Raw genomic sequence first — 26,799 nt, 5'->3', positions numbered from 1 at the left:
TCCTTCTCTACTGTGCTAATGAAATGAGGGGCCCAGCATCCTAGTCCCTGTTGAGCATGCCGCCTGTGTGCTTGCTTTCTGCTGAGTCCCCAGGTAGAACCTCAGATGGGCCAACCCCAGCTAACCGTAACCCAGGGCTAGCCACTGCTGCAGATTCCTCTTAAACTTAAGCCTCCATCTTCATCCCCCGCTCTTCTCCTACTTTCTCCTTTCCACCTGCTGTCTCCTCGTCCATTGCTGCTTCATCCTTATGTCTCTTCCTTCCTTTTCTTTTTTCATTTCAACCCTCCTCTGTCTCTGAGGAGTTCAGAAAGTGCTAAATGACAGATTCAAAATTTTTCACCCATTTCAAGCTTACTGAGAGCCAAGTGTCTGTTCTGTATTACCTTTGCCAATACCTTGCACAAGAGAGAACTGAGGCCAGATTGGTTTTCTGTTCATATTCAAAGCACTTGACTTATCGACACTTGCTGCTCTCAAATCCAATTTTAACTGCAAAGAAGAGATTGGATGCATTTTATAAAACCAGCAATGGGTTTTCTTATTTTCATAATATCATGATAGCAAAAGAGCAGAGAAAATTTGAATCTATGTAGAACTATAAAAAGTTGGCAAGAAATCTATACCTTTCATTACATGTGTAGTTCATTATTCACACTGTAATCATCTCTGGGACAGATCTGAGACTGGATGCCAATCTTAGTGTATCTTCTCCCTTCCTATACAATATTTTAATATTCTTTTAAGTTGGTTTAAGGCCAGGTGTTAGGGCTAACACTCATAATCCTAGCTACTCAGGAGGCTGAGATCTGAGCATCATTGTTTGAAGTCAGCCCAGGGAACAAAGTCCATAAGACTTACTTCCAGTTAAGAACTGAAAAGTCAAAAGTGGAGCTGTGGATCAAGTGGTAATACTCTAGCTTTGAGCACAAAAGCTCACCAACAGCACCCAGACACGGGAAGCCCTAGGATTGTCACGAATACCTGTGTGCGCGCACATGCACACACACACACACACACACACACACACACACACACACACACACACACACACACACACACACACACACACACACACACACACACACTGTATTAAATAACCAAATTAACGACTTTAAATTATTCTCTCATTTAGTACTACTGACTCTATCTAGGTCAGAAATAACCTCTGTTATTCTGAAGTGGCTGTTCTTACTCATCAGGCAGTCTGTCCTTCGCTTCTCCTCCCAACAATCAGCATGCCCTACCTGGATGTATCTGCAATTTTCCACACTATGGAAAAGGCTTATATAAAGGTGTTTTTTTTTTTTTTTGGTGTTGCTATTGGGGTTAATACCAGTACCTGGCACAAATTCCTTTATAAAGAATAAATTTTAGGCTGGCCCCTATGATCCTAGCTACTCAAGATGTTGAGATCTGGGGTTGTGGTTCAAAGCCAGCCCTGGCAGGAAAGTTTGTGAAAGTCCTATCTCAATTTAAAAAAAATTCCATATGTGGAGTCGTGGCTCAACTCATAGAAAGCTATCCTTGAGTACAAAAGCTTAGAGAGAGTGCTCAGGCCCTGAGTTCAAGTCCCAGAACTGGCACAAACAAAAAAAAGTGAAAGAGAAAAGAATACATTTTAGGAGTAATACTTATATCCAGCTGGAGGAAAGAGTTAATAATAAATAGTGAATAGATGATTGGAGTATTACATAGGTATTTACTTTAGCATTTCTTTTCTTTCTTTTTTTTTTTTTTTTTTTGGGTCCGGTCATGGGGCTTGAACTCTGGGCCTGGGCGCTGTCCCTTAGCTCTTCAGCTCAAGGCTAGTGCTCTACCACTTGAGCCACAGCGCCACTTCCGGCTTTTTTCTTTTTGCTTATGTGGTGCTGAGGAATCAAACCCAGGGCCTCATGCATGCAAGGCAAGCACTCTACCACTGAGCCACCTTCCCAGCCCTTACTTTAGCATTTCTTAATAAAATATGCTCATATTATGAGGTTAAGCAAGGAATAGATAATCATGAATCAGTTTGTTTTAACTTAAGCAAAACATCTTGACCAAATAAAATAATGCTTTTAGTTTTCTGGTAGTTATAATTTTTATAGTTTTATTTTTTTTCTCAGTTATCTGTGAGTTATTGACGGGCTAGAGTTGTGTGAATTGGCTTTATGGCTACCAAAGATGTGGATATTACTGGATTTTTAAATATGAAAAGAAAAAATAAATTCTTATGAATTTTTTGACCAAGCTAGATTTTACTCAAGTACACACATCTGCATATCACCTTACACCACCATAATTGTATCCTTGTTGACTTATTCCCAATTGACTTTTTTATTTCAGTTCATTCTAATGTCCAAAAGGTGGCGCTAGTATCATCTGCTTCAGACATCCCTGTGCAGTCTTATCGAGCCCCGGACATCTCGGTTCCTGCTGATCTGGATAAAACCATCACAGAACTAGCAGACTGGCTGGTATTGATTGACCAGATGCTGAAGTCCAACATTGTCACTGTTGGGGATGTGGAAGAGATCAATAAGACAGTTTCCCGGATGAAAGTAGGTGCCGAGAGTCAAGGCTTTTCATACCACCACCACTCCACAGACCTGGTCAGATGACCTTGTTTATACTAAACTCTGGGGCAAAAAGGTTTTTAAAAAAAGTTTATTTGCTGGGCACCAGTGGTTCATACCTGGGTTCTTAGGTACAAGGAGGCTGAAATCTAAGGAGCCCAGTGCAAAGCCAGAACAGGTGGGAAAGTCTGTAAGACTCCAACAAACTAGGAAAAAGCCAGAAGTGGAGGTGTGGCTTAAGTGGTAGAGCACCAACCTTGAGCAAAAATGCTCAGGGATAGCGGATAGTGCCTTGGCCCTGAGTTCAAGCCTCAGAACTCTCTCACTAAACTCTCAGAGAGTGAAACTTTTCCTGAATTCATAGGATCAAGTTTACTAACTGAAGCTAAAGACTCAGTATACTTTTAAAATTGAAGATATTTGTATACATACAAGCTGATGCTACATTTAATGTTTGAAGTGATATAGGATCATTTTCCAAAGTATTGTTTCAACTTAAGTTTTCAGTGAGCTTATTTCATTTCTGACTTTAGAGATGAGACTATCCTAGAGTCATTTTATTGCTGTGCATATACTGTCTACTATATTTGTAAAAGATGGGCACCTGTGGCTCATTCCTATAATCCTAGTACTCAGGAGGTTGAGATCTGGGGGGAGGGGGAGGAGTCACAGTTCAAAGCCAGCTCAGGCAAGAAATTAACCACCAAAAAGCTACAAGTGGAGCTGTGGCTCAAGTGCACCAGCCTTGAGCAAAAAGCTAAGGGATAGTGTCTATGCCTTGAGCGTAAACCCTAGTACCGTGCCCCCTCCCCCAGCCCCCCAAAGAAAGCAAAAAAGACAAAAACACTATGAGAATTGTTTTTTCTTTTTAGTGTTTTTTCTTTTAATAGCTTCTGGGCTTTGTGTTGTAGAGGATTACTGAAAAGAATGTTTCAGATAGAAATGTGCAATAAGATCACAGTGCTTAGGACTGACTTACAAAATGCTTAATGTCAGTAATCTTAGGCTTTTTGCATATTTTGCTGCACTTGCTTCTTTAAGTGTCTCATGAGGTAGATGCTCTTATGATTCCCCTATTAGTGATAAGCCTGAACTTGAAGAAGGTGAGGCAGTGAACGGGCTAAGGGGATACGTTTCTGTGGCAAGACCCGGTCTAATCAAAGCCACAGAGCGGTACAGGCTACCTGTGAGACTAGCCAGCATGAATGATGGAAGCGGGCTGTGGGATTAAGTAGTTTTACAGTGGGTGTCAATTCAACAGGGCAGTCTAGGAGTAAAGGCATCTTGATCAAAGTCCCTCCTTCTGTCATTCTCTTGAGTCTCTCCCATCCCGCCCACCCATCCCCTCGAATTACCTGGCTCCATTTTCACGTGTGTGCATCGAGTGTAATGACATCTCCCCCCACCATTCCGCTCTCAGCTATAAGATTTCAACTTCAGGAAAGAATGCATGGCATATCTTGTAAACACTATAATGAAGACTCAGATGGGAAGGCTGGGGTCTGTGTTGGAGTGAAGAAGTAGGCGGGGGGGGGGGGGGGGATGAGACAGGAAGCTCAGGTTTAGCAGCCTTCAGGTCATACGCAGTCCTGCAGATTTGGTCTGTGTGCAGTTGGGACCGTCGGCCTCTTTCTCCTTATTTCTTTTTCTTTTCTGAATTGCGGCTGGGAACTGGTGATAAGAGTGCTTGGCTTTCGTAAGGAGACGCGGATGGATTGGAGGCAAGAGCTGCTTACATCAAGGAGCAGAGTCATTTCTGAGGGGCTGGGAAGATGCCGTCGCAATCAGAGGAGTTAAGAAAGAGAAGGCATGGGGTGTGAGTGGACTTTGGAGTGAGTTAGGTGTAGATTTATTGTTTAGAGGGGATCCTTGTGCCATTGGGAAGGGAGGGAACAGAAAGGTGCTCCTCCATCAGGAGTAGAGCAGCGAGGAACACCTTTAGGAATATTGCTTGTTACTGGGGGTGTGACTGAAATGTACACAATCAGTGGATTTCTCAGGGGAACAGGCTGGGAAAATCCATTGTCACATAAGTTGTGTTTATGTATGTATTTATTTATTTTTATTTTTAAATGCTTATTTTTCTTAAGTAGTTGTACAATGGGGTTTTAGTTCCAGAAGTCAGGTTATGAGTACAACGCATCCTTTTTTTTTTTTGCTGGTCCTGGGAGCTTGAATTTAGGGTCTGGACACCATTTTATGCTTAAGGCTAGTGCTCTACCACTTGAGCCTGAGCCCCACTTCTGGCCTTTTCTGAGTCATTTATTGGAGATAAGAGTCTCAAGGACTTTCCTGCCCCAGCTAGCTTTGAAATGGGATCCTCAGGTCTTAGCCTCCTGAGTTGCTAGGATTACAGGTGTGAGCCACCAGCACCAGCTTAGTACGATGCACCTTAATCAATGTTACCCTTTTCAGATCATTCTCCCCAATCTTTTCCCCTCCCATCTCTATCCTTAAGTTACATAGCTCAATTTACACATAATGAACATTGAGTATAATGATTGTGTTTGCCCACCTTTCCCCATTCATTTGTGTCTTGTTGCATCCCCCCCCCCCCCCCCCCCCGCTACACACCCACACACCCACGCCCCTCCCCCCCCCACACACTTCAGCTTCCTGGTATTCATTTTGTTAGCTGTTCAGAGGAATTGTACCAGTGGACTCCTATCCTCAGTATACCAGCCTTTACTGACTTGTATTTATTGTCAATTGTCTTTTCTAATTTTTCTGGCTATCTATAAATTCTATTATTCCAACACTTGGTTTTCCTGAAATTAACACCTCCCCCCCATCAATACTAAGAGACACAAGCCATGTAGAAGAAACATCAGTTTCCTGTCTAAGATAATTTAATTCGCAGTTACTCAAATCGGCATGTTTCCTTCTGTGTAAGTGAAACAGCATTTGTTATATGAGATACAGAACAGATACACCTGGCAGTGGTACTGATGGCTGCTGATGTTTCTAGAGCATTTTCAAACACAGTGGCTTTGTTGGTTTGAATCAGGGTGTTGCCCTGTATTCCAGATTGCCCTCAAATTCTGCATCCTCCAGCCTCATCCACCCTAGTATTGGGGGTTACAAGTGTGTACTACCATACTAGGCAGAAGGAACAGTCTTTTAACGGAAAGGTACCTAGTTCAGGTGGTTAATGAAAAGGACTGAAATTTGTACTCAAGACTTGTAGTCCAACCCAGGCACCCTTTCTATGGCACTTTGAGGAAAACAATAACACCGATGTGAGCAGACCTGCTTGGCATTGTGAGGTTTATCCTCCAGCATAGTGACCTTCCTTCCTTACCATTTCTCTTCCCAGATCACAAAGGCTGACTTAGAACAGCGCCATCCTCAGCTCGATTATGTCTTCACATTGGCACAGAATTTGAAAAACAAAGCTTCTAGTTCAGATCTGAGAACCGCCATCACAGAAAAATGTAAGTTTTTAAAAAAATTGTTGTTGTTTAAAAAGATAGGCGCCATCATCCGTTTTTCCCAAACATACATACACTTTCAAAGACTCAATGAATTAGAAATTAATCTTGATATTTGGTATTCTTATAAACAATAGTTTTCTCTTCTTGTATTTTACGGTTTGTAACCATTGTCACAATTGCCTTACAAATTCTTAAATATTTCTTATAGTCAGTCCTAAGTTATTAATGGTACTTTGAAGCAGTTATTTACATGTTAGAGTTTTTTTTCCTCTTAAACTAGAAGTTTGAGTGTCTGTGTGTGTGAGTATGTGGAGTGTGTGCCACAGTACTGGGACTTGAACTGAGGCCTGGGTACTGTCTGTTAGCTTTCTTGCTCCTGGCTAGCACTCTGTCCTTTGTGCCATACCTCTGCTTCTGGCTTTTTGCAGGCTAATTGTAGATCAGAGTCTTATGAACGTTCCTTCCCAGGCTGGCTTCCAGCCATGATCCTTAGATCTCAGCCTCCTGAGTAGCTAGCATGAACCAGTGGTGTGAGCCCGTGGTACCTGGCTTAGGATTTCTTTTAAAGGAACCAGAGCAACAGGATTTAGAGAAACCTATAGAATGTGAATCCTTCTGACAGTGCATTCTCTTCACTAAACCCAGGTGTCATCATGCCCTAGCTCACCTCAAAAATTCATTCACACTTGCTTGTGTGTGCCTATGTGAGTTGCACTGATTTGGGGCTACATCAGTGAGACGTGGGCATTAAGCAACAACAAAATAATAATACAAGATACAGCAAATGAAGAGCCCAGTTTGGACTTCGCATATGAGCTCATCACCACTCTGAGTCTGTGTGATATTGAGAATAAAGTTTCATTCCCTAAGAATGGCATTTGGGGACTGTTGCGGTCGGCTTTAATTTCATCCCCTCTGCTGCCCTTGGCCCCATTGGGAGCTATTCTGTGCTATGTATATATTTTTTTGTTCGTTTGTTTTTTACATGGCCTGACATTTCCTGGTCCCCTTACCTTTATTCATGTTGTTATCCCTCCCCGCCCCTCCGCCTCCTTCCCCCTGCCCCCCCCCCCCTGCCCTGCTTTGCCCTTTTCTCCCCAGGTGAAATTCTACTCAGCATCTAAAATGTCATCTCCCCTACTTTGTGAAGCCTTCCCCCCACTTCTGTCACCAGTGGACCATGTTTTCTATCTTTAGTTCATGCTCTAGACTTCCTCCCCATAACTTTATTGTAGATTCTGCCGCTCTTAGATTTCTGTCCTTTGCATGGTATTCACTTTCTGGCCCTTGGGCCTCCCGAAGAGCCCCATTGTAATTAGATACTTAACACATATAGGTAGGACAATATAAGCTGGGAGAATGAAGTCAAGTCTGCCCTAAGGGGAGAAAGTCAAGTCTTTGCAATGATAGGTGTGCTTTGCTTTCCAAATAAATGTGGTGGCTGGGAGGTTACCCTGGGAGATTGAGTAGCCAAGGACATTTTCTTGTTGGGTGATTCTCAGGCTGATTTTTTTTTTCCCTAAAAAAGACATTCTCTCCTTCCTTCTCCCCCCCCCCTTTTTTTTTGTTAATGGACAGTGATTAATCATGCCTACTAGCAGGCTTTGGAGTGACCCCATTTCCCTTCACTCGGCTAGGGACTTCTTTTGTTAATGGCACCAAACTTTACAAAACCTTCACATTGTACAAACTTAAATTCTATGCTACTGTCATCTGATGTCTTCTTTTTCTGTTTACCCCACTGTTTCATCAGAACTCATTTTAAGGTTTGTTTTTTATAAGGGTTTTCTTTTCTTGAATATTTCTCTCTTCTCATTTAATTACTCCTTCCTTCCTTCCTTCCTTCCTTCCTTCCTTCCTTCCTTCCTTCCTTCCTTCCTTCCTTTCTCTCTCTCTCTTTCTTTCTTTCTTTCTTTCTTTCTTTCTTCCTTCCTTCCTTCCCTCCATCCCTTCCTTCCTTCCCTCCTTCCCTTCCTTCCTTCCTTCCTTCCTTCCTTCCTTCCTTCCTTCCTTCCTTCCTTCCTTTCTTTCTTTCTTTCCTTCCTTCCTTCCTTCCTTCCTTCCTTCCTTCTTTCTTTCTTTCTTTCTTTCTTTCTTTCTTTCTTTCTTTCTTTCTTTCTTTCTTTCTTTCTTTCTTTCTTTCTTTCTTTCTTTCTTTCTTTCTTTTCTTCCCATTTACACCTCCCCTCCCCTGTTTAGCAAGTACATGGTCCTCATTACTACCTATTAAATGGAAAAGCCTCTTAACTGGAGGATACTGAGTTCAAAGTCAGCCTGGATTACGGAGTGAGACCCTGTCTCAAAAAGGAACATATCTTCTCTCTAGCATAGTGGGCATGTACTCAGAATTGCTAAGGTAGACTTGATCAATCCCCATTCTCTCTATTTGTAGATTGATTTATGATGCATTCAGGATCAGGTATTTCTCCCTATCCTGAAAGTCACTTTGGGGAATTCTTTTCCCTGCAGTGGAGACAGTGCAGAGCCAGTGGGACAGCACGCAGCACGGGGTGGAGCTGCGGCGGCGGCAGCTGGAGGACATGGCCGTGGACAGCCTTCGGTGGGACGACCACAGGGAAGAGACGGAGGAGCTGCTGAGAAGATACGAGGCGCGGCTCTACATGCTCCAGCAGGCCCGCAGGGAGCCGCTCACCAAGCAGCTTGCTGACAGTCAAGTAAGATGCAGCAGCCAGTCCTTTTGGGGGCAACAGCATTTTATGGGACATAATTCTTTTCTTTCTTTGGTTAACTGGACCTTGTCATGATGTTTTTGTACTGAGATTCTTGTAAAGAAATTGATCAAGAATGTTTCTTGAGACATTTCTGGAGGTAAAACAAGGAGAAAGGATGCATTTTTACAAATGGAATCACACCCTCCCCATGAACCAACATCTAGAAAGAGAACATTTTTGGGATTATCAGAAACCTCAGTTAGTCTCATACTTAAAACCTCTACCCTAGAGGTTATTTTATATTTACAAAATTTCCTGGGATTTTCATCTGAGGTACAGTTGTAAGTCAGGTAATAAGTTAGTTCTTTTGTCTGTTTGTCTGTCTGTCTATCTATCTTTTTGTGCTGGTACTTGAATTCAGGACCTGGGCATTGTTCTTTAGGTTTTTCGCTCAAGGCTGTTGTTCTACCACTTGAGCCACACATCTGCTTCCAGTTTTTGATGGTTCATTTCGGGTTAAGAGTCTCATGAAGTTTCTTACCTAGGTTCGCTTCAAACTGTGATCTCAGTTCTCAGCCTTTTGAGCAGCTAGGGATTGCAGATGTGAGCAGATAGTTCCCAACTTTACTTCCTTTTAATTCCTTTGTAAGCACACTATTTTGTCAATATTAGGTATCTTTTTGTGATCACTTGTAGAGTTAATGATATTGAACACTTAAAGTATTTCCAAAGTGTTATTCCAGTTTTTCTCTGTAGTCTTAGAAAATACTCTTGAAGGTGTGATTGGGATACTATATTTTGGTGTAACACTTTATTTGCCCTTCAGGTAGCTTATTATGAACATATACATTTATGAGGAATATTTTAATAAGGGATATATGGGAAACAAAATCTTTATCTGGAAAATACGCTTTTATTCTTCACAGATGTGTACTTTGCAGAGTTCCCAAGTAGCCAGATCTACTGGATCTGAGTTGTTTTGTGTTTATGATACCTGTTGATTGTTTCCACCAAATGACTCAAGAGGAATGAAGGTTCTGTACACATCATTAGGGGAATTGAAGTTAAAAGATATGATGGTTCCATCCCTTATGTTCAGAATAAGTTGGTCCTTGGAATCAGCATGCACAGATTTAATCAGTCATATTTCATGTACCATAAAGTTACCCATAGCCCATCATCCATAGGTTTATGGATGATGGTGTTTGTTCTGAACATACACAGACTTTAAAACATTTTTATATTATTACTCCATTTAAAAAATATAGCATGGGGCCGGGCGCTGGTGGCTCACGCCTGTAATCCTAGCTACTCAGGAGGCTGAGATCTGAGGATCGCGGTTCAAAGCCAGCCCGGGCAAGAAAGACCGTGAGACTCCTATCTCCAATAAACCACCAGAAAAACCGGAAGTGGCGCTGTAGCTCAAGTGGTAGAGCGCTCGCCTTGAGCTGAAGAGCTGAGGGACAACGCCCAGGCCCAGAGTTCAAGCCCCACGACCGACAAAAATAAAAAATAAAAAAAAAATATAGCATGGCAACTATTTCTGTAGCATCCTAGAGATGTTTAAAAGATATGACATTGGGTCTAGATTATATGCAAAGGTTGCATCATTTCTACGTGGCACTTGAGCATCTGGGGTTTGGCGTCAGTGGAAGAAGAATCTGGAAACCACTGTTCCACAGGTACTAAAGGAAGAGTATTATGTTCTAGTGAGCAGTGTGACTCTTTCTTTCTGAGATCTTAGGCTGGGTTCTTTCCCCTTGGTTGCTATGAAAAGCATGATAGGGCATTCAAATGTCAGTTAGATTGGGTGGTATTAGACTGGATACCTAAAAGGATTAGAAAGGTATAGTGAAGAGACCAGAACCTCTGGGCACAATCAGCCCTGGCATAATGGTGCCTTGTATGCTACCTGCCCATCTATGCGGTGGACTTCGTGAACACGCTCCGTGATGGAGATGAGAGACAGATTCTGCCACCGTGCCAGTCATCACATGCAGAGGAGCTGTCTGTGCATTGCTGTCGGACACACATGGTCCGTACGAGTCAGAAGTATAGCAGGAGGGATGAGAATGACACATGGATTTTGAGGGAATGATCATTTCTTAAATGTCATCTGCTGTGACTCTGATTCTTAAGACATTTTTCCTTTTTGCTTCTAGAATTATTTTGGGTTGAGCTTATATGCCAGAATTTTTCCTCTAATGTCCCCCCCCCCCCCCCTTTGGGACATCTGGGTGTGAAACCTGTAAAAATGTCCTAAGTGTCTCAGTGGTGAGGTAATATTTGTTGCTAGGGAATTCTCCGGGTCTAACAAATGTTTCTCAACTTCTGTCTTAGCTGTTGCTTCAAGAGCTGGGTCCCGGGGATGGCATTGTCATGGCGTTTGATAATGTGCTGCAGAAACTGCTAGAAGAATATGGGAGCGATGACACAAGGAATGTGAAAGAAACCACCGAGTACTTGAAAACATCGTGGATCAATCTAAAACAAAGGTAACCTGCAGGCCTTGCCAGTAAATGACTATCTTCAGGTTCAGGGTTTGATTGCTTTGGCTTTCTTTAGAAGCAGGCCAAGTGAGTGACTGCTAGAAGTTTAACTTAAAAAAATTCTCTACTGTGATACACTGACTCAGTAATACCAAACTTAGTGTAGAATTGTGTGTGTGTGTGTGTGTGTGTGTGTGTGTGCGCGTGTGTGTGCACGCACGCGTGTGTGTGCATGTGCATGTGCGCATGCATCTCTGTCCTGGGGCTTGAACTCAGAGACTGGGAGCTGTCCTTGAGCTATTTTTGCTCAAGGCTAGTGCTCTATCACTTGAGCCACAGCTCCACTTCTAGCTTTTTGAAGGTTAATTGGAGGTAAGAGGCTCATGGATTTTCTTGCCTGGGATGATTTTGAAACACAATCCTCAGACCTGAGCCTCCTGAGTAGGTAGGACTCCCAGCATTAGTCATTAGCACTTGGCTACAATGTCTGTTTCTACAATATATACTTGAATTTCTGCTATGAACTTTTTCCCTTGAATATTATGTATTTTAGTTTTCTTGAGCCTAGTAGTATTATCTGGAATAGATTTTGTAGTACTCTTGTAAGTAACCCACATATTTAGAGATACCTTTGGATAATATGATTACTAATTTTGTAGTGATTACTTATTTCATAATGAGTAAAGCTGACAATATCAGAACACTTTATAACTCCTGGTGATATAGTCTGGCATTTAACCACAACTTGACATGAAAGAATGTTCTATATTACTTGGTGTTATTATGAGTTAGAATCTATTTTTTCTTTTTCTTTTCAGTCCTGAGGATTGAATGACCAGCCTCACACTTGCTAGGGAAGTGCTCTACCATTTGAGTCATGTTCCTAGTTTATTTGTTACATTGTGATCCTCTGCTAAGAATATCTTAGACATATTCTAGTTATTACAAATGAGAGAAACCATACAGCCTGTGTTTCTTTGGGTCTGGCTTACTTTGCTTACTAGAATTTTTTCCAAGCCTAGTTTATTTGCTACAGGTAGGGTCTTCTAGTACTTTGCCTGGGCTGGCCTTGAACTTTGATTATTTGGAGCCTTGACAGGAGTTCTAAAAACCTCAAGAAGAGCATCATGAGCCCAATGACATGGCTAGCTTTACCTTAGACTCTGAAGAATATAAGACTAGGGTAGGAAATATAAAACCTTGTGAAATGTTAAAGCAGAATGGTTCTAATTTTGCATTTAGTAGTATTTTAGTACAACTTTAATATTAGTAATATTAGTGTGCCTAGATTAAGGATCATATCAGTAAGGCAGAGAAGAAGGTTAATTAAAAATAACTTGAACACTGCCTAGTCCTTAAACATACTCATCCATTAACAAAAATTCCACATGGAAGAGTTATGACTTTGTTTTTGTTACAAAACATTACCAGAAAAATTGATCACTCAGAAGTGAGCGTCCTGCTTTATTTAGCACCCCAATTTCTTTTTTGCTTTCCTTTGTAAATATTTTAAGACAGCCTACAGCAGTACTTAGATTAGATGGAAGAGGCAATTAAAAATGAATTATATTCCAAGGACATCTTTCATTTATCATAGCCAAGACAGCCACAGGGCTGCAGTTTTATTATGGTTACAAGTAGTTGTTCTATTCTATTTTCTTTCCACACATTTTGGGGGAAAGAAGTAATTATATTAATATTCAGTCATGATTTAGATAATCTTGTTATTAGGACCTGAGAAAATACAGTACAATGGCGGTTTAACATATTCCCTCATGAATGACAATTCAAGTTCTTATATATTGGGAGCTTTTTTCTTTTTTTCCTCTTCTCATTTTCTTTTCTGGAGGTACTGGATTTTGAACTCAGGGCCTCACACGTGCTTGGCAAGAACTCTACCACTTGATCTTGATCTATGCCACAGTTCTACAGTTCTTTTGCTTTTACTATGTTTTTCAGAGAAGGTCTCGTGCTTTTGCCCAGTTGTGCCTTGAACTGATATCTTACAGTGTTTACTTCCTCAGTAGGTGAGACTGTAAGAATGGGCCATTACACTCTACTCAAATTTTCTTTCTTTTTTCTTTTTTGGTCGGATGTGGGGCTTGAACTCTGGACCTGCGCTGTCCCTCAGCTCTTCAGCTCAAAGTGAGCATTCTACCACTTGAGCCACAGCGCCACTTCTTCAAATTTTCCTTTTTTAATGAGTTAATATTTACAACTTTCAACTATTTTGAGTGGACTTCTGTTTGGAATACATAAATCATGTTTTGCTTCTTAAACAATTTATAGGAGATGCTATTCAGCTTCTTTTGAACTTTTGACTTTTTTTTTTTTTTTTGCTTCTGAACTCAGGACCTGGGCTCTGTCTCTGAGCTTTTTTACTCAAAGCTAGCACTCTACCACTTGAGCCACAGCACCACTTCTGAATTTTTAGTGGTTAATTGGAGATAAGAGTCTCAGGGACTTTCCTGCTGGGGCTGGCTTCAAACGTTGGGCTTACCTTTGCCCAGTGTGTTTTGATATTATTGCAAAGATCGAACTACAAATGACTTTTCAGTTTATCCAGATCAATGTTTTTCATTTTTTTTTTATTAGCTCTTCTCTAAGGATCCTTTGAGATTCTCCCTCTCCAATGAGGTTTTAGTACTTTGATGTATCTGTTTCTGTGTTGCATAGTTATTAAGCCATTACCCAGGATCACAGAGCTCTCACCGATGAAGCTGGGATTGGAATTCAAGTCTTCCACCTGTAGAGATAGATTCTTTAACAAGAGTTTTAATTTTCTTATTTGTTGTCTCAGTGTCAGCTATGGCTCGATCTGCTTGTGTCCTCGCCCCTCTCATCTGTCTGTGCTTTCTCTTACTGGGTCTTATTCTGTGTTGTTCAGGCTGAGCGCTTCCCTGAGTAATGTGAAGCTCTTCCAGCATTGTGACCATTGGGAAGCCTCTCTTGGTCATTGGGACCATTCTGAAAGGTCTGCGAGGCCTTTCCCCTCGGGCTCTGCTCCTCCTCCCAGGTGGATTCCTCATAAACATCATTGCTAGCCAAATGTGGGAGAGGCACAGAGGTACAGGCGCATGGAATGATATTAGTGGAAGGCAGTATTTGGATTTTAATACATGCTTCCAAGGAAAAGTTTTGTATGAATTGCAGTTGACCTAAGTAACGTGACCATTTACAGCTACAGGTCCCCAGTCCCTGATCTGTAATGGTGAAATCCTGAATAGCTCTGATAACAAAAAGCTTTGAGTTGACCTGGGGCTATTTAGTATAGATTTTATGCCACCAAGTATGAAATGGCCTTACTCTGGCTGCACAAATAGTAATGTGTTGGGTTTTACCCCAGTCCTGTCAATGGGTAATCTTTAACGTGGAAACATTTATGTTCAAATGCATAAAAATTCTTAATTCTCAAATACAACTGACCCTGGATTTTTGGGTGTGTAGCAATCTATGTCTAATATTTCTAACTAATCTTCATATCTTGACAACTGCCTTTTTCACTTAAGACTTCCTGTCCCTTTGAGCTTTCTTGGGTGAGTTAGTAACGATAGCCCAGGCTGGTGTGGAACTCATGATTCTCCTACCTCAACCTCCAGAGTGCTGGGATCACAGGTCTACGCTACCACACCGCACCTTGTATCCTGCTCACCCTTGTTTTTAATGTATATTTTGGTGCTGGTACTGGGGCTTGAACTCAGGGCCTCACACTGTCGCTTAGCTTTCCACTCAGGATTGTCACTCTACCACTTGAGTCATACTTCCACATTTTGTTTTGTTGCTACTTTATTGGAGATGAGATTCTTACAGACTTTCCTGTTCAGGCTGGCTTCTTACCACAATCCTCCTATCTCAGTTTCCTGAGGCATAAACCACTAGCGTCTGGGTTTGCATTTCTTAATGAGAGTTAACTAAAAACTTAGTGTGAATTGAGATATTTAAATGTGCCTGTACAAATTGCATAGCCCCTATCTGAAATGTTTGGGACCAGAATTTGTTTGGGTTTTGGAGGATTAACATATACATAATGACATATCTAGGATATGAGACCCAAATTTACATACAAAAACTCTTTTGTTTTTCAGATATTCTTTAGATAGCCTGAGGTATAGCTCAGTGATAGAATATTTGCTTAGCATGTGTGAGACCCTGATCATTGTAAAACAAACATACCAAAGCACATATATCTTATACACATAGCCTGAAGGTAATTTTACATCTGAAACACAGTTTAATATTGTGTTTTACCTCTTGTGACATTTTATCAATACTCAAAAAGTTTTAGGTTTTGGAGCATTTTGGGTTTTCTGACTAGAAATGCTTAATTCATTGAAACTTTGGGAGTGTAGATAGCTGATTAGAGACTTAAAAAGGTCATTTTAGCCTTACACATGGATATTCCAGGGATAAATTAACATTTGACATGTGTGTACATATGTATGTGTCTATGTATATATCTGTATATGTGTAGATATAGGTATATGTGTATGGTAAAGTATCATAAAGAAAATAACACAAAGAGAGGTGTGTTATAATTTCTTCTAAATCACTAATCACTATAGATTTTTTTCTTCTTGTCCTTATCCCAACAAGTTCATATTTTGCAGGACTGTTGGAACTGTTGGAAGACATTTGTAGGATGGTACTTGAAGAACAGAAGGCACACGGTGTGATATCCAACGACCTTTGTGTGAAAATCCCACTGTGTGCATTTGCCATTAGTGTGGAACTTGAATCACAATCCCCCTACTTATACTTTCCATGTGTCTGGGATGAGAGGCTTGTACCACCCCAGTCTGTTTTTTATTGGTTGAGATAGAGATCTCATGAACTGTTTACAGGCATGAGCCACTGCACTTGGTCCAGTGAGTGAATTTTCAAGTATCTTGGTGATGACCCAGCCCTTATGGACAAATGTTGGTTACCATAATCTATGAGAGATCATTGAACATATTTGCAGTGACTCATTTTGAATGCATTTTTCTCATAGCCTACTTTAACATATATTTCCAACAGATGTTCTTTTATTTTCAAAAGAACCAATTTACCTTGTGGAGGTAGACATTGAAAAGCTTCAGGAATATTTTCATTTTAGGTTTTCTACCTGCCACTCACAATACTGATGCTACTATTTTTCTATTCTAAAAGAGATAAATATATTTAAATCCTATATCACTGTAAAGGTCACCCTCCAAGTACATAAAAACGGAACACATATAATTCTGAGTTTCCTAAGAAGTTTCTTTGTTAAAACCTTAAAAAAAAATCTCCAGCCAAAACCAGCATTTGTTTGTGTTCAAGAATTCTTTTAGGGCTGGGAAGGTGGCTCAGTGGTAGAGTGCTTGCCTTGCATGCATGAGGCCCTAGGTTTGATTCCTTAACACCACTTAAGCAGAAAAAGCTGGAAGTGACACTGTGGCTCACAATGGTAAAGTGCTAGTCTTGAGCTGAAGAGCTGAGGGACAGCGCCCAGGCCCAGAGTTCAGGCCCCACGACTGACCGGAAAAAAAAAAAAAGCTTTTAGCTGAGCCGGTGGCACACACCTTGTAATCCTAGCTACTTGGAGGCTGATATCGATCACAGTTCAAATCCAGCCTGGGCAGGAAAGTACTCTTATCTCCAATTAACTACCAGAAAACCAGAAATGGCACTGTGGCTCAAGTGGTAAAGTGCTAGCCTTGAGTTGATGAATTGAGGGACAGTGCCCAGGCTCAGAGTTCAAGCCCTCCCAAAAAAGAATTCTTTTAAAAGCACATCTATGCCTAATTAAATAATATATCTTATAGCTTAAAATAATGAAATAATATTTAACATCTTTAAAATGGTATTTTATATATGGGCAGTCATTTTATATTGTAGGCTATTGGTTATTTTATAGTTCATCATACCCAATTTATACATCTGACTTTAAAAGCCAAGAGTTTACACTTTAAAAGTTCTAGATACTTTTTATATAAACTATTAAATATCTTTCACCCCATGGATGTCCCTAAATCTTTTATGGGAGACTATATTTTAGTCTGTACTTTTTGTCTGTACTAAAGAATAGGCTGTTATGTCTTCTGATTGAAGTAAAAGTTATTTTGGCTAAAGTGAGCCTCATAAACTTCAAATGCTCTCTCTGTAGGCTTCTCCCCTGTCCTTCCTTACCCTTTGTGCTTTATAGATTCAGAAAAGATTTACTCCCCGCCCCCCCCCCCAAAAAAAAATCTCTGCCTTTGTCTTCAGGCTAAAGTTTCTTCAGCTTAAAAAACACACTTCTTCAGTATCTCCTCTAGTTGATTTCTGATCTCTCTTGAGATGAAGCAATCAGAACTTCCAAATATAAAATCTACATTGAGCTCCTGGACTATAGGAGCTCAGCGCGGGGAGGGATCTTAGACACCCTCCAAGTTATTGCTTCCCAGCCTCTTGACTGGACGCGTACCCCATTCATCCTTTCTTGTCAGTCACGCGTACCCCATTCATCCTTTCTTGTCAGTCACATTGTTCTCAAAAGCAGGGATTCTTAATGGAGCCGAATTTGGAAGCTAGGATTGAGGATAGACAAGGGAGGCACTTCCCTAGCAGGTTTTAGAATCTCTCAGATGGATTATGTAGTTTTAAGAGGACCCCTGGATGTTTTGAAATGGGTTTTTCACTGATTTTGTCCAAGCTCCTTATTTTAACAATGAAAAAATAAATAAATTGGAGATTTGAAGAGATGGCTAGGCCATCTAGCTAGTAAATGACAGAAGTGGTTATTTTCTTCTGAGAACAGTGGACGAGGAGCATCAAAGATAATTTATTAGCTTGTGTGATACAAATATACATACCTACTCCTGAGAGTCTCATTTTTCCCCCCCTGATCATGGGGCTTGAACTCAGGGCCTGGGTGCTGTCCCTGAGCTCTTTTGCTCAAGGCTAGCGCTCTACCACAGTAGTAGGCACAGTGCTACTTCCGGTTTTCAGGTGGTGAATAGGAGTCTCATGGACTTTCCTGCCTGGGCTGGCTTTGAGCCATGATCATTAGACCCCAGTTACCTGAGTAGCTAGGATTACAAGTGTGAGCCACCAGTGCCTGGCTCTGAGAATTTACTTTTCTTTTCTTTCTTTCTTTTTTTTATTATTGTGAAAATACTGTACAGAGGGGTTACAATTACATGGGCAAGATAATGAGTACATTTCTTATCAAGCATTGTTGCCTCCTCCTTTGTTTCCCCTTCCCATCCCTTCCCATCTCTCACCCCCACCCCCACCCCTCTACTCCCCCCTTCCTTATCCGCTCCCCCCTCTCCCGAGAATCTACTTTTAATGACTGTTTTTTTTGTGGGTTTTTTTTTTTTGCTTTTTAATATTATGATAAATCATTTGGATTTTCTTGAGAGCAAATAAAAGGTTCTTGTAATATCTAGCATAATGGACTGTATATTTTATTTTTTAATATTTTTTGGACTGTATATTTTAGTATTTTAAAAAATACAGTAGGGCATAAGGAGAACACAATTAAAGTATGTTGTATTAGAAATTTCATATAAATTAATTTCAAAAATCAATACAAATTCACATATATACACTATATTTGTGCTACTGGGGACTGAACATGGGCACTCACACATGCTAGGCAAGTGCTATACAGACATCTGAATATAAATTTTAGCCTGTGTATATAGAGTTTATTTTTTTCAGTATCTTTACTATTTTTAGTAGTTGATGAGATTTGTAATAAAACATTTTATGCTAGATAAATGTGCATAAAAAATCCACCAGGATGTTTATTATTAGATTGCCCATTTCTATGTTATATAAGGAAGATTAATTTCACAATATTTCACCAAATTCAAGAAAGCTATTATTTATTGATGCTAATCTCAATATATATATGGGTCTATATATTTTCTTCATAAAATATTGCTCCTGGGGAAGTATGGTTCCCATTGTACATACTTATTCACTAAGCATTTGCTGAGTTGCTACGATACATGGGGGTACCAGGTAAAGAGATAATTCAGACAGTTCCAGTAGACAGGAAAACACTTGCTGCCACAATGATATAGATTACTATGGGTCATCTTGGTTGGGCACAGTGTCATCTTGTGAATCTAAAAGAGTGCAGGTTGAGGTACAGGAATGAGTCAGAGATATGTGATGAGAAGACTACACCTGTTCTACCTGGCTCTGAAGGCAGAGTAAGTGGAAATGAGCCCTAGAAATATGGGGGCCATTAGAAGGTGTAAAAGGCACGGAAACAGATTGATCCATACCCTACAGATATGAATGGAGAGTTTTCAGCAGTAGGAATTCAGCCTAATGGAGGCCTGTGTCTGTAGAAGAAATGGCTACTGAGCTGGTGGTGATTGGTTTCAGCAGCCATAGGATACTAATGGCCATTGCAGGGAAATCATGGGACCCTTTCGTCTGGAAGTGTTGGTATGAGTTTCTGGAGTGGCGATCAGAGTTAGTCAGTTGGAAAGGAGATTAGTGGAAGCTGGGAGCAGGGAGAGGAAAGATACTTAAAGTTAAAGGAATTCATGTACCAAAGCTCTGGGTGTGACAGAGACAGAGACTGCTTGGAGGATTAGTTGAGGTTCATTTTGTAGATAATCCATGAGCTTTGGGGCGAGGAGATGGTTTTTAGGAAGATGAGCAGGAATCAGATCACTTGAAATGTGTGTTGGAGCAGAGGGATGATGCCCATGAGGCTTGAATGATCAAGGCAGATTGCTTTCAAGTTTCCACAGTAGTTATGGTGGAGCCCTATCTGCTTTCATCAAAACACAAAAACAAAAACACCCACCATTATACTGCGAATAGCGCCAACTAAGTAGACCTGTCTTCCTATAACAACTGCGTGTTGTTCTTTGACTTTCTCCTCTGTTCTCAGCCCCTCATCATAGACTGGGATGTTAAACATGTGCTACTGTGTCTAGCTATGGTTTAAGAAGGGCTTTCACAAACTTTTCTGCCTGGGCTGTCCTTAAACCATAATTTTCCCATTCTCAGCTTCCCAAGTATCCAGGATGATAGGCATGAACCACTGGTACCCACCCAGCTGCTCATTTTTATTTTATTTTAAACATTGCTTCAGATTTTTCTTCTTCTTCTTCGAACCATTTAGTCACTAACTACATTAATATTTGTTCATATTGCCTTTTATTACTCTGTGTGTATGTGTGTGTGTGTGTGTCTGTGTGTGTGTGTGTGTGCATGTGTGCATGCGTGCATGTACACGCTAGTCCTGGGACTTAAACTCAGGGCCTGGGTACTGTTGGTGAGCTCAAGGGTAGTGCTCTACCACTTAAGCCACAACTCTACTTTTGCATCTTTGGTAGTTAATTGGCAATAAGGGTCTCACAGATTTTCCTGCCTGGGCTGGCTTTAGACCACTATCCTCAGATCTCAATCTACTGAGTAGCTCAGATTACAACATGAGCCCGGTATCCAGCTTTCTATTACCTTTTGAGTGTCAACCATTATCTTATTGACATACATGCATGGAAAAGCTACTTGATATGCAAACATAGGAATAAAATGTAATCATAATTATTTCAGAATGTGGAAGGGATTTTGTTGACACTTACACTTCTTTGTTAAGGATCACTCCAGACACATACTTCAATGACGCTACCAGTTGGATCCATCCAGTGAAATAACTAAGTTCCTTTGAGGCTGTGTGTTTGGGTTCTGTCTGCTGTCATTCTGTCAGTAAATGAGCCTGTCATGCCGTTTCATCCAGCATTGCAGACAGACAGAGTGCCTTGGAGGCCGAGCTGAAGACAGTGCAGGCCTCTCGCCGAGACCTAGAGAACTTCCTGAAATGGCTTCAAGAAGCAGAAACCACAGCGAATGTGCTTGCGGACGCCTCTCAGCGGGAGAACGCTCTTCAGGACAGCATCCTCGCCAGCGAGCTCAAACAGCAGCTGCAGGTGAGCGGACCCGGGAGCCCCAAGGTTGAGAGTAGGTGCTGTGATTTCTGCGAAGGGTGAGGTTGTCACCTCATTTGATTCTGAAATCCAGTCTTTCCTCTGGGTAACTGCTTTCTGGAAATGGGATCTATAAAATCTTTTTGCTTAATATTATATATAGAAAAAAATCCCACCTTGTTTTCTGGAAGAAATAATTGTTTATTTGGAGTTAGAGGCTCGATGCAATTGTGTTTTCTGTCATTTGAAGCCCTATTACAGTTAGCTTTATATTGAGTCCTAAATTATAAGGGCATTTTCCCCTCAATATGAGGTGGTTTCTTTCCCCATTTATTATAAATACTTAATATAAAAGCTTCAAAAGCTATGGCATAGTTTATGACCGAGGCTATTAGACTGAGGTATTTTTATGTGTTTGGCTTGATAAATATGGTAAATGCAGTCTGAAGTTCAGAGTTTTTTGTTGGCAAGAAATGTGCTTCTATCAAATCTTTCCTTTAAGCAACTTTATAAGAAGTCTTATTTAGCATGTCTGAGTCTTCTTTCCACCCCCATATACCATGCCTTCATGTCTTTGAACTTTCCATTTTTATCTGGGTGGACGGATCTGTTCTGGCTTCAAGTCTAGTTCATGGCCAGTTTCAGTGGGCAGGTCTCCTTGTCTATGGTGACTTTGCATTATCTTATCCATGGGACAATTATTAGTTGGTAAGGCTGGTGAACCTAGTAGCTCTGCTGTCATTTGGTACATGTGTCCACCTGCCCCAGATGATTACGTGGATCTTCAAGGTTGGATTGTATTCTTCATGCTGTTGTCAGAGAGACCTGAGAGCAAATTTAGCCCCAACTCTTGTGTGTGTTGAACTCTAAGCCTTGAGTCACAAGGCTTTGTGCTCTTACTTGGATTTTTCACTCAGGGCTGATGCTCTCTCTACCACTTGAGCCATACCTTCACTTTGTGCTTTTTGGTGGCTAATTATAGTAAGAGTCTCATGTACTTTCTGCTTGGGCTGGCTTAAGACTGTGATACCCAGATCTCAGCCTCCTGAGGAGCTAGGATCACAGATGTGTGCCATTGATGACCTTTCTGAATCTGTTTTTCTGAGCTCTTCTCCCTTCACATATTCCCCAGATTTCTTTTATTAAATATCCAATATGAAGATTTGGGTAAAGGGTGTTTCATGCTTCTCTTTGAACTATTCTTTTTCCTATAATGTCTCAAGTTTGAAATAATTTTTGTTAAAAAGTTTTTTATTTATAATATATATTATTGTAAAGATACTGTACAGAGGGGTTACAGTTACATGAGCAAGGTAATGAGTTAATGAGTCCATTTCCTATCGAGCATTGTTACACCCTCCTTTATTTTTCCCCTACCGTCCCTTCCCACCTCCCCAAATCTTCCCCCCGCCCCAAAGTGGTAAAGTTCATTTTTAACATATTGTCTTGTATATCTCATTGTTACAATGGGTCAACCTGTATCCTTATTTCAGCTTTTTGTTAATTCCCTTCCCCTCCCCAAATTAGAAAAATGCATATACAAGATCCAGGACACCAGAATCAAATACAGTGAAAACAGGGGTTATATCATGGGGGAAGAACATACAAAAGAAACAAAAAAAAAATCACATAGTACATTATAAGAACATTAAAAACTACAGCAACAAACATAAAACTTCTGTGCCCAGTCTTGGGGTTCATTTCGCTTAGCATCATCTTATAAGGTCATAAGTACATAGCTTTTGACCTTTTCTGCTTGTTCCAGACATATACTAGTTATTACAGATAAGGGAAACCATGGGACCTATGTTTCTTTGGGCCTGGCTTACATCACTTAATATAATTTTTTCCAAGTCTTCCCATTTCCTCACAAATGGGGCAGTGTTCTTAAAAAGTTTTTTTTTTTTTTAAACCATTCTGGAACATGCATGTGTGTAGCTTGTTTCTGTGCCTGAAGGCTCTTTCTGGGTTTTATGATTACATTCTTAAGATGAATGAAAACCTTTGTTTAGTTAACATTACTTCTTGTTTCTTATTTATTTCACACTATACTTGTTACCTGGTAGACAGCTGTGGGCAGACAAGGAGCAAATTAAAATTTTCTTTTGTCTCGGTTTTCTGTGATCGCGTAAGGTTACCATTAATATTAATTAATAAATGTTCTTTGCAGTCATCTGAAGTTTTGGGGGCTATAGATAGTTCTCAATGTGATTGGATGATAGATGGAATATGTTATTTTTTTAAAGAGAATTAAAGGACTCTACCCTTGAGTGTCCAATGCACATAGATATTTAATTTATGTAGCACTGTTAATTTCAACAGATATCGAGGTTAGCAGTTTAGTAGGAAGCAGGTTATAGACAATGAATGAACCTAGGACTAGTACCAGCAAAATTCCAGAGTTTACTGATATTTGCTGATATTTTATCTTAGATATATTCGTACCACAGTATAAATGCTTCACCATAGTTAATGAATTTTCACACAGTAGGAGAAATAAATTTAAATAGAAATGTTTTGGACCAACCCTTCCTCTCTTCCTCCCTTTCTCCCTCCTTCCTTCTCTCCCATATTTTCTTTTTTTGGTGCTGATCCTGGGGCTTGAACTCTGGGCCTTGGGCTTTTTTTGCTCAAGTATAACATTCTACAACTTGAGTCACTGCTCTATTTCTGACTTTTTAAGTAGTTAATTGAAAACAAGAGTCTCATGTATTTTCGTGCTTAGGCTGGATTGGAACTGGGATCTTCAGATCTTAGTCTCCTGAGTAGCTGAGATCATAGTTGTGAACCACGGGCACCTGGCTCATTGAGAATCTTTTAAATAAAGACAACTAAGACCAAAATTACTTGTCACAGGGCAAATACCAACAAGAAAATGGCTGCCAACTCAAATTAAAATATAATGTTTTCAGTAATGTTTCTCAGAAATAACTTCATATTACTAAGATTATCTGGGATTGTATAGGATATTAAAGACAGCATTTGCTATGAGCCCACTGAGATTTCCTTGTTTATCTTAAGCTACCTTGTACCTATGTTTGCGTTGTACATGTTGTACATATATTTGTACAATTTCTCATTTCTTTGTTCCTTCATTTAATGCTTGGAATTCTGAAGCATTCTGGTTTTTTTTGTGTGTGTGTGTGTTACTTTTTTTTTTTTTTTTTTGTCAGTCATGGGGCTTGAACTCTGGGCTTGGGTACTGTCCCTGTGCTCTTCAGCTCAAGGTGAGTGCTCTACCACTTTAGCCACAGCACCACTTCTGGTTTTCTGATGGTTTATTGGAGATAAGATTTGCACAGACTTTCTTGCCTAGGCTGGCTTTGAATGGTGATCCTCAGACCTCAGCCTCCTGAGTAGCTAGGATTACAGGCGTGAGCCACCGGCACCGAGATGAAGCATTCTTTTGATAGCATTCTATATCTTTATTTTCAACATCAATTAGGTAGACAGACAATTGTGAGAGACTTATTCCATGGCTGAGTATTTCAGAGACAAAGGCATTTTAATTTTCCTCTAAGGTTGCATATTACTGATTCTCACTTTTTCAATGATTTCAATGGAACCTTGTTTGGAAATGGGAAGGTATATGCTGAAAAAGGGAATATATATGGAAACACTTGAAATTAGGAAATAAATTGGTCAATGTTGTGCTAGTGGCATGCTGGTGGTGTATTGGTGTGTGTTGGTGGTGTGCTGACATGGTTTGGCTATATGCCCCATGCAAGATGGAACAGGGACCATGTATATTGGTGATTTATTCACAGGGGTGTAAAACAACTACTTAGATGACATATTCACTGACTATTTTGCTTTATGTCTTGTGACAAGCATATGTAAGGCCACTAGGAGTATTTCGTGGTGCTTATTCTCTATTCAGTTTAAAGTGGATCATGGGCGGATTTTGACTGAGGAGAGTTTGGAAGCGCAGTGGAAGATGAAGATTTGTTTCTGGGAGTATGCTAGGCCACATGCCCTTTCTGTTAAGCATGGATGATCATATTGGATTTGTGGATTTATGTTTCATTATCCTGCCACAAGGTGGGTAGGTCTTATTCCTCCGCAGAGGGTTTTGGCAAGAGAAAAATTGATTCTTTGGAGACTTGGGAACTGAATGGGGTAGAGCATCGCAAGTCTTGTGTGCCCACCTAAGTGTTTTATATATTAACCTGCCCACAGTGGAAAGAAGTCACAAAGAATATTGAGCAAGAGAGAGGTGCTGAGATCTCTGCTTTGTAGGAATCTAGCAGATGACATTGTGAGGAGTTACGTACACTTGGTAAGAATGGCAGAGGGGAGGTGATTAGATGATTCTGCAGCCATATAGGTCAGAGATCATGACTGGCAACCAGGCACTGGTGGACAGTATGTGTGGATCTAATGCCCTGTTGATATGGACCCATTCAGGGCAGGGGGGAGAGGGTCAAGACTAGGGAAGATTACAGATGGTTTTAGAATCAGAATCTAGGCATACACAAGATGAAAATGTCAGGATAGGGTTACAAGTTACTGAAGAATACGATGGGATGGATAATTTAATTTGGCTTTGATGAAATGAGGCCTTTGAGTAATAACCAGAAGGAGGTGTCTAGAAGGTTCTTGTCACTGGGTTATCAGATTTGAAAATTTGGCTAAAGTTGAAAAATTAATTAATTCACTTAAATTATGTGTGTGTTTGTGCGTGCATACACATGTGTGTGTCAATATTGGGGCTTGAGCTCAGGATCTAGGCACTGTCCCTTAGTGGTTTTTTTTTTTTTTTTTTTTTTCCCATTCAGTGCTGGCACGCTACCACTTGTGCCATACTTCCACTTCTGGCTTTTTGGTGATTAATTGTAGATAAGTGTCTCATGTTCTTTCTGCCAGGGACTGGTTTTGAACTCTGATTCTCTGATCTCAGCCTTCTGATTAGCTCGGATTACAAGCATGAACACCCAGTGTTTGGTTCATTTATTTATTGTTTTTGAGTGAAGGCCTATTATTGGCTTGCTCACCGGTTTATTAATTTACATGCATTCATCTTAACTCTCATGGTCACATTTTAGGACATGAATATAATTGTAATTATGTTTTTAAACTGAAGTTTTGCATGGTAGCAGTACCAGTTGATTGAGTTATTTCCTGGGTAACATTCTGAGTCCCCAGGGTCTTTCTGGGTGATAGGCTAAGTGCTTCCTGACTCTGCTCTGTCACAGGTTGTATGCTAGGATTATTTACAGCTTTATCCCCTAGGACTGCTTTTATCCCATTGGTCATCTGGGAGTTCCACAGCTGCAGGTATTTGTAGTTTGCTTCAGATGTTCCAGCTGTGCACCCAGGGCTGTGTTTGAGGTGTGTGTGTGGGTGGGGGGTGGGGTGGGGATTATCTGTTTCTCAGGAAGATTACCTGTAGGTTCTGGAATGGGAATGACATCACTTGTACATCCCTAATCCAGTGATTGGAAACTAAATGCTTCAAAGTCCAAGAAAGGTTTGATCGTGGATTGGATGCCAAAAGAGGAAAATTCCACACCAGGACATTTTGTTCTATAGGCAGAATTATTAAAAAGATATGATAGAAGTTACCCACAGGCTCTGTGTATAGTGTAGGAAGCAGAAGTGAATTTTCTGATTCGACCTGAGTCCCATGCTTGAGGATGTGTCATGACAGATAGGCAACAAATAATTCTTTTTTTAAAAAAAAAGCAAGTCTGATCCTGAGCATTTTGGAATAGGAAATATTCAGCATGTCACTTTATACTTTT

At 40.5% G+C, this 26,799-nt stretch overlaps 1 protein-coding gene across 7 annotated transcripts in view; it reads left to right on the top strand.

Moving 5' to 3' along the window:
- Window positions 1–26,799, top strand: part of Utrn (utrophin) — a 427,285-nt gene that overhangs the window by 194,367 nt on the left and 206,119 nt on the right. For all 7 annotated transcript variants that reach the window (XM_070010729.1, XM_070010724.1, XM_070010730.1 and 4 more), the window contains 5 exons: window positions 2,329–2,543; window positions 5,875–5,992; window positions 8,462–8,667; window positions 11,005–11,159; window positions 20,869–21,058. In XM_070010729.1, the coding sequence (XP_069866830.1) occupies window positions 2,329–2,543; window positions 5,875–5,992; window positions 8,462–8,667; window positions 11,005–11,159; window positions 20,869–21,058 (884 nt within the window). The remainder of the gene's footprint in view (window positions 1–2,328; window positions 2,544–5,874; window positions 5,993–8,461; window positions 8,668–11,004; window positions 11,160–20,868; window positions 21,059–26,799) is intronic.

This window comes from Dipodomys merriami, unplaced genomic scaffold (genome assembly GCF_024711535.1).
Source record: "Dipodomys merriami isolate MVZ:Mamm:240054 unplaced genomic scaffold, mDipMer1.0.p SCAF_8, whole genome shotgun sequence".
Taxonomy (NCBI): Eukaryota; Metazoa; Chordata; class Mammalia; order Rodentia; family Heteromyidae; genus Dipodomys; species Dipodomys merriami.
The sequence above is the reverse complement of the archived record's forward strand: the minus strand, read 5'-3'. Positions and strand labels throughout refer to the sequence as shown.